This window comes from Salvia splendens, chromosome 11, assembly GCF_004379255.2.
Source record: "Salvia splendens isolate huo1 chromosome 11, SspV2, whole genome shotgun sequence".
Taxonomy (NCBI): domain Eukaryota; kingdom Viridiplantae; phylum Streptophyta; class Magnoliopsida; order Lamiales; family Lamiaceae; genus Salvia; species Salvia splendens.
Genome location: NC_056042.1, coordinates 9,101,930 through 9,109,780, shown reverse-complemented (window position 1 = coordinate 9,109,780; position 7,851 = coordinate 9,101,930). Strand labels below are relative to the sequence as shown.

General features: G+C 38.0%; 2 protein-coding genes and 1 long non-coding RNA gene across 6 annotated transcripts; 1 reads left to right on the top strand and 2 right to left on the bottom strand.

Annotated features, from left to right (window-relative positions):
* The first annotated feature begins 721 nt into the window (after positions 1-721).
* LOC121755617 lies at positions 722-2,020 on the top strand. 2 transcript variants are annotated; one of them, XR_006040837.1, is made up of 3 exons: positions 722-915; positions 1,232-1,453; positions 1,903-2,020. It is a non-coding gene; the product is annotated as an uncharacterized LOC121755617 (long non-coding RNA). The 2 variants fall into 2 exon arrangements; XR_006040838.1 differs by lacking the exon at positions 722-915 and adding an exon at positions 1,064-1,106.
* On the bottom strand, positions 1,823-3,710 carry LOC121755616 (cytochrome P450 CYP749A22-like). Its single transcript, XM_042150934.1, has 4 exons — positions 3,370-3,710; positions 3,079-3,302; positions 2,409-3,014; positions 1,823-2,329 (listed from the first exon to the last, which is right to left on the bottom strand). The coding sequence occupies exons 1-4, from the start codon at positions 3,638-3,640 to the stop codon at positions 1,898-1,900; spliced, it is 1,533 nt and encodes a 510-aa protein (XP_042006868.1). The 5' UTR covers positions 3,641-3,710; the 3' UTR covers positions 1,823-1,897.
* An 88-nt stretch (positions 3,711-3,798) lies between these two features.
* LOC121755615 (cytochrome P450 CYP749A22-like) lies at positions 3,799-6,530 on the bottom strand. Of its 3 annotated transcripts, XM_042150933.1 has the most exons (6): positions 6,349-6,530; positions 5,584-5,753; positions 5,270-5,493; positions 4,959-5,191; positions 4,507-4,885; positions 3,799-4,417 (listed from the first exon to the last, which is right to left on the bottom strand). In XM_042150933.1, the coding sequence occupies exons 1-6, from the start codon at positions 6,357-6,359 to the stop codon at positions 3,989-3,991; spliced, it is 1,446 nt and encodes a 481-aa protein (XP_042006867.1). In that variant the 5' UTR covers positions 6,360-6,530; the 3' UTR covers positions 3,799-3,988. The 3 variants fall into 3 exon arrangements, with proteins under 3 accessions (XP_042006867.1, XP_042006865.1, XP_042006866.1); XM_042150931.1 differs by lacking the exon at positions 6,349-6,530 and having other exon boundaries at positions 5,584-6,341; XM_042150932.1 differs by lacking the exon at positions 6,349-6,530 and having other exon boundaries at positions 4,507-4,882; positions 5,584-6,341.
* Between the last annotated feature and the right edge of the window lie 1,321 nt (positions 6,531-7,851).

Sequence of the window (7,851 nt, the reverse complement as noted above, 5' to 3'; positions counted from 1 at the left end):
GCGAACGGCTAGGGGCTCGTCTGTTGGAGTCGGCTAACAGGCAACGGACGAAAGGGGATGAAGCTCGGGTACAATATGTACCCTTGGGCCGGGATGACTGGGGTGGGATGATGCCCTAAATGGCAGGCATGAGTGCCGTGATGACGACGATGGCTGGCGGGATGATGGGCAGGGTGATGCCTGGTATGAGTGCCGGGATGGGGGCAATGGTGCCCCAAATGGCGGGGATAAGCGGGATGATGCCCCAAATAGGGAGCGGGACGATGCAGGGCATGCCTGCCGCTGCGGGGGTAGTAGAGTGGGGGTCCAAGGCCTGTATTCGACTAAGGACAATGTCTATCGGCCCTCTCTGGATTTTTTGACAGGTGGTTTACAGGCTTGTATTCCACTGGAGACTCAGTTCATCGGTGTTGAGACTTTCTCACTGGAGGAGTTGGGTCTATCTTCGATGAGGGAGCCTCCCACTGAGGGTGCACTGGTGGTAGGGTGTCGGGGTTCTTCGGCTGGGAAGTCGAAGAAGAAGGGCAAGGGCAAGGGCAAGGGCAAGGGCAGGGGAGTCTTTCGCAGGCGGGGGATGAGGAGGATGCGGGGGATGGGGAGGAGGCCGGTGAGGGACGGAGGACCGTCTTGACTCCGAAGGAGTGCGTGGCTCTGTAGAGAACATTTTGGAATTATACTTTCCCATCTGCCAAACAAAGAGACCCTTGAAGTATTTATTGATAGAATTTTTCTGTAGAGAATGATTAAGTATTTTTTTACTATTAGGATGAGGAAAATATGAACTTGAAGGATACAATACGCTCTGAAGTCCGAATTCAGCTGAAGAAAATGGAAGCTGGATGCCAAAATATGGCTTCATTGTTGCATTTGTTGGGAATCATGGTGGGCAGTTGGCCAAATCCATCTCCACAAGAGGTTGGCTGAACTAGCTGCTCTATATTTGCGTTGTTGTGTATTCACATTATCTTTTGCTTTTAGGAAAAAGGAAAAATAAAAACTGCTACCTTTTAATTTATTTCCTTGCTAACTTTAAATAGATTTCTAGCTTACAACGTAAGTATTTAAATTCTGGAAATTTTGACACACTGGCCCTTGCTCTTGAAATAGTGAGAAACCCTTGTGCTCGTGCAGTTTGTTTAAGTAAATTGTGTGCTTGTGTCAATCTCTTGCATGTGCTGTATATGCAAAGGAGGCATTTGGAATAGTTACTTGAAACTGATGATATTTTCAGGTACAGACAGCTTACAAAAAAAGCCTTGCTGACCTTTCATCCAGATCGAGCCTCACGATCTGATATCCATAAGCTGGTTGAAGCTGAAGAAAAGTTTAAGCTCATCCATCGCATGAAGGAAAATTCCCTCTTTTGTGACACCGAGTGAGTTCCAGTTTGTACTCTCACCGTAATTCTTTGCACCTTGAATACATGCGCCTTGAGTTGCTAATGATTCCCTGGGTACGAACATGATGCTGCACTTTCAAGATTTAGTAATCTAGCCCGTAGCCTCTTACAGGGTGGAAAAAAGCATCATTAATTCTTGAGATTAATTTCGTCTCGCATTACTGAGGAGATCTTTCTCCGTATACTATTATTTTCATGTAATTATGTTGTTAGCCATTAATTTTTTATGCCTAAATTACTTAGAGATAGATACTTGGAATCGCGCAGAAGAATTTGGAAAGGAAATATGTCCTTGAAAATTTAGTTATGAAGAGAAGTTAGCTTTTCCATTGTAAATTTTACATAATTGCATTTGCTTCTAAAAACTTTTGTTTTGTATTATTGAGAATCATAATATTGATAGTTGATTAGTCACAGTGTTTGTTTAGACAAACATAAAGATACTCCACTATTTATGCAAATATATCAACTTGGACTAAACAAGTCTGTTACACATTTTCAAGCAAGCGGGTGAAGCAAGATCCCAACTCCGTGCTGAGGCTTAACACTAATGTATATGCTAGGCGAGTGAACATAGTCGGGCGAAAGTGTGAACTTGTAGCGTTGAAGGATCATTGAGAGTGCTATCTTTGCCTCTGTCATCGCGAAGTTGAGGCCAACACATGTCCGTGGTCCATACCCGAATCCCAGGAAGGCCGTGGGGTTGCCATTGGTCGCCTTAGCCACCCCTTGAGAAAATTTCTCCGGTTTGAAAAGGTTAGCGTCTCTACCCCATATGTCAGGATTCCGGTGGATGGCTAGAGGCGGGATTGCCACCTTCACATCTGCAGGAATCTCGTATTTTCCCAACTTCACTTTGCTGTCTATTCTCCTTAGAATACTAGTGACAGGGCTGTATAGCCTCAGTGTTTCATATAATATCATGTTAACCTGCATATCAACAAGCATGTACATATAGTACTCTTTAATTACTTGTACATTTGTCAGAAAGATATAAATTTCTTCTTACAGTCTTTAATCTGGCAATCCCATCTGAGTTTGGGTTTCGTTGATCGAAAAGCTGCAACACTTCTTCTCTGGCTCTCTCTTGCCATTCTGTGTGGATTGCAAGGAGAAATGTGGTCCATGTCAGTAAGCTGAAAGTTGTTTCTTGTCCAGCAAAATAGAATGTTTTACATTCATCAATGATTTCAGCTGCTGATATTTGGCTCTTCGGATCAGTGTCGTGGTGACATTTTAGGAGTGATCCTAGAAAATCACTACCGAAACTGTCTGCTTTGCCACTGTCAACTTCCAACTGTCTCTTCTTTACTATTTCCATGATAGAATCGTGAAGCAACTGCTCGGTTTTCTCTGCTTCCATGTCATCCTTTGTTTTTATAAATTTCCTGAAAAATGTGATCTTAAGCCTGTTTCTGAAAATCAATAAACCAAGCTTTGACAGCATATCAAATATTTGTCTCCCTTCCAAATAGCTACTTCCAAAGGCCGTCCTCGAAATTACATCAGAGCTAAGCTGCTTGAATTCGCTGCAGACCTCGATTTCACGGCCATGTTGAGTCCTCCATTTCTCAAGCATGCTCTCGACGCAAGCAGTCATTCCTGGCAGCATGTCCTAGCAACACAGACACAACAATCAAGTGTCTACAATTTGAAAATGATCAAATTATGTTTGTTACCTTGAGACAGTCACCATGGAAAGCATGATTAGACAATTTCCTAAGCTTAGACCATTTTTCACCTTCTGCCACAACAAGCCAACTTCCAAACAATTTCTTGAAGTAACCTCTGCCCTTAATTTTTTGAAATGTACCATCCTTGTTGCTGAGGATTTCCTTGATCAGTTCAGGCTCAGAAACAACAAGTTCAGGCTCAGTGCCAATCCAATGAAGGAAATTGTTTCCTGTTTCAATTATGTAGATTGCTTATATGTCTGTACAATCATATACTTGGGAAAAAAGAAGATTTACCATAAACTTTAATCCAAGAGTAGAAATAAGGCTGGATTATTGGAAAAATATCATGATCTAGTAAGGACATGTCAACAGCATCATTTGTTTGCTGCTTCATCTTTATTATCTCCTTGGTGGTGCCATGGAAGAATCTGTAAGGAGGGCCTCTGATTCCTTGAATCTCCATCGAACGTTGGAGATGAAGAGGAATCCAGCACAATTTGTAAAGGATTATTGAAGGAATTACCAACACAAAAAGGGACAAGCACATAGCTAATAGGGGAATCATGGTTTCAGTTAATCAAGAATTGGAACTCTTATTGCAATATCATTCCAGTGGGGTTGATTAAATTTAAGCATAGATAAAGATTAATATATTTTCATTTTAATAGAATAAGCTACCATTTGACATTTAGTATATGTTTTTTAGGATAAAACAGTAGTAAGTAGATGCTAATGTCTGCTATTTTGTATTTCACATGTTGTCTTTATTATGAAATTATTTAAATAGTTATTATTACATCATAAGGAGTACAAGATCTTCTAAATTCAGTTACTAAGTCTGTAAATCAAACAAAACAACACATTTTCATACAAAAGTATATAATTATAGGGTGATGGTAACACTCAATCTTGTTTAAAGCGGCTGAAGCAAGATCCCAACTCCGTGCTGCGGGTTTGCACTGAGGACTATCAAAGGTGAGTGAACATACTCCAGTGAGAGTGTGAACTTGTAGCGTTGGAGGATCATCGAGAGCGCTATCTTTGCCTCACTGATCGCCAAATTGAGGCCCACACAAGTTCGCGGTCCATACCCAAATCCTAGGAAGGCTGTGGGGTTGCCATTCGTCGTCTTAGTCATCCCTTCAGAAAATCTTTCCGGTTTGAAAAAGTGAGCGTCTTGACCCCATATGTCAGGATTCCGGTGGATAGCTAGAGGCGGAATAGAAACTTTCATATTTGCAGGAAACTCGTATTTTCCCAACTTCACTCTGCTGCCAGTTCTCCTTATAATACTAGTGACAGGGGTGTATAACCTCAGTGTTTCATACAATATCATGTTAACCTGCACATCAACAAGCATGTATCAAAATTCAAAACTACATGTCACACTTCTTAGAGTATTTGGGAAACAAAAATATCAATCTTTTGTACAGTTTTTAATCTGGAAAGGCCATCTGAGTTGGGATTTTGTTGACCGAAGAGCTGTAACACCTCTTCCCTGGCTCTCTCTTGCCAGTCTGTGTGGATTGCAAGGAGAAATGTGGTCCATGATAGTAAACTGAAAGTTGTATCTTGTCCAGTAAAATAGAAGGTTTTACATTCGTCGATGATCTCAGCTGCTGATATCTGGCTCTTCGGATCTGTGTCGTGGTGACCTTTTAGGAGCGATCCTAGAAAATCACTACCGAAACTGTCTGCCTTGCCACTTTGAACTTCAAACTGTCTTTTCTTTACTATTTCCATGATAGAATCATGGAGCAACTGCTCGGTTTTGTCTGCTTCGATGTCATCCCGTGTCCTTATAAATCTTCTGCCATGCCGAAAGTTATCACATGATCAGATTAGATGCATTACTATTTGCATGAGAGAAACATATAACATACCCAATGCCAAAAAGTCTGATCTTGAACACATTTCTGGAAATCAAGACACCAAGATTGGACAACATATCAAATATCTTCCTCCCTTCCAAATAGCTACTTCCAAAAGCTGTTCTAGAAATCACATCTGAGCTAAGAAGCCTGAATTCGCCGCACACCTCGATTTCTTTGCCATGGTAACTCCTCCATTTCTCAAGCATGGTTTCGACACAAGCAATCATGGCAGGTACCATCTCCTATATAATAACATAAACAGACAAGGATTAACTATCTCTTCTAGAATAAAAATGATAAATCTTGTACATATTTATCACCTTGAGGCAGTCTCCATGGAAAGAATGATTAGACAATTTCCTAAGCTTAGACCATTTTTCACCTTCTGTCACAAGAAGTCCATCTCCTAACAATTTCTTGAAGTAGCCTTTTCCTACGGTTTTTGGATATGTACCTTCTTTGTTGCTGAGGATTTCTTTGATCAACTCTGGCTCAGTAACAACAATTTCAGGTTCAGTACCAATCCAGTGAAGAAAATTATTTCCTGTTTCAATCAATTTAGACAGACACAAGTGAATTAACAAAACGAATTAAACATAATAAACAGTTGCTGAAAACATAATACTGGTATTACCATATAATTTAATCCAAGAATACAAGTGAGGCTGAATTATTGGAAATATATCATGAGATATGTCCATAGTAGCTGCATCTTTTGTTTGCTGCTTCATCTTGATGATCTCTTTGGTGTTTCCATGGAGGAATCTGTAAGGAGGGCCTCTGATTCCTCGAGACTCCATCAAACTTTGAAGATGAAGAGGAATCCAACATAATTTGTACAAGATGATTGAAGGAATTGTAATCAACACAAAAAGGGATACAGCCATAGCTAAAAGGGGTATCATGTCTTAAATTAAACAAGAGTTTGGTGTTGATTACTATGTGTAGGAGGGAGTATTTGAGAGGCTTCTACACGTTGGCCTAGCCACATTGACGAGAGAATAACACATTTTTCACACTTTGTAATAAATGCGTCCACTAATATAATCTTCTTTATTTCATTTATCTCTTTCAATGGACCTCCCGTATCATATCAACAATAACTCGAGAATTATATTAGGAGTCTCGGAGTTGGACACAATATCGATTCGCATAATCAACAATAATCCATCATTTGCTCGAGAATTATATTAGGAGTCTCGGAGTCTTGGTTTTGTCGAGCGAGTCTTGGTTTTATCGGGGCTCGACAAACCAAGATTTAACGTAAGCTTTATGGCTTGATATAGGCTTATTCATAATCATGAAAGAAATTATTAGAAGATGATTAACAGAATCTAGATATATACACAATTGCAAAAATAATTTTTAGAAGATGATGATATAAGTTAGAGATGCATACAGTTGGAACATAAGCAGTCGAGTTGATTGTTGAATTAATAAACTTGAATTTGAAGTCCACCGACTTAATTTTCCTAGAAGGGGCCGAGGAAAGTTGAACAATAATTAAAGAGAAGACTAAAGTCTTACTCCCTCACCTACCTACTACTGGCCTACCTACACTAAGATATTTTATATGCAAATATAGCAATGATGGAAGGGTCTTTCGAGAGAAAGTTAGTTGCATGGCAACTTGTATTAATATATTTAGGAATGGTTGGCTAGTCCATGCAACAATGATTATTAAAATACTATAGGAATAAACTAGAAAAAAATCTATATGTATATGTCGGTTAGTTCACCGACTTTGTTACCTATAAATAGGCATAAGGTGTAGTACAACAAAATAAGCGTGTGTAGTACAAAAGAGAGTATTCCCCACATAATCATTTCCCATGTATTCCACCCATTCTCCTCTCAAATATTTTCTCCAAACCAAATCAATCATCCAATATATTTCCTATATTCCAACGTCGATAAACAAATGAACTAAAGAACAAGCTTTTAATGAGAAATAATTAGAGCATGATAAATAATACTAGAGATACATACAGTAACCACATAAGTGGTAAAATGGATTAAAGAATAGATTTTTCTAAATCAAAGATTATACTTTCAATTTAAATGTATAAACATAGTACTCCTTCCATCCTGCCATAACTAAGACATTTTTCGGGTACGAGATTTAAGAAATTGATATTTAAAAAGTAAAGTAGAGAGAATATAAAGTATGAGAGGAAAAAAGAGTTGAGGGAACATCTTTTTTAGTACATCAACTATCTCAAATGAGCAAATTTGATCTGTAACATTTCATAATATCTTTTGAGGTCCATTAACTATAAGTTAATATCAATTCAACTACTTTTTGGCTATTTTCAATATTTTCATTACCAAAGTACCCTTAAGGCCATAAAGGACAATTCAATCTATTTATTCATCCAATTTTTTCTTTCTTCTAATTTATTTGGGATTAAATTGAATAGATCTTATATTATTATTAATATATACCATACCTTATTTGAATATTATGATATTACTTTCTAGTGCTAGTTAATACTTTTATATGGTTTCATTCTCAATTATTTAGATTAAACTAAAATAAATATTTTATTTTAATGAATCTCGTAATTTTATTAAACTGAAAATTTAAGTTAATCATAATATATAATATATACTCCTTTCGTCCCTCTGTAGTAGATGAGTTTCTTTTCAGTACGAGATTTAAGAAAAGTTGTATTAAATGAGTTAAGTAATGAATAATAAAGTAGGAAATGAAAAAGATAGAGAGATGAAGAGATAATAAAGTACTAAGAGAGAAGAAAAGTTGTTGCTTTTTGTCAAAAAAGAAAATGACTCAGCTACAGTGGGACAACCCAAAAAGGAATACGACTCAGCTACAGAGGGACGGAGAGAGTATTACATTGAAATAAAAATTTAATAAAGTAGAAAAAACATGATTCACGAT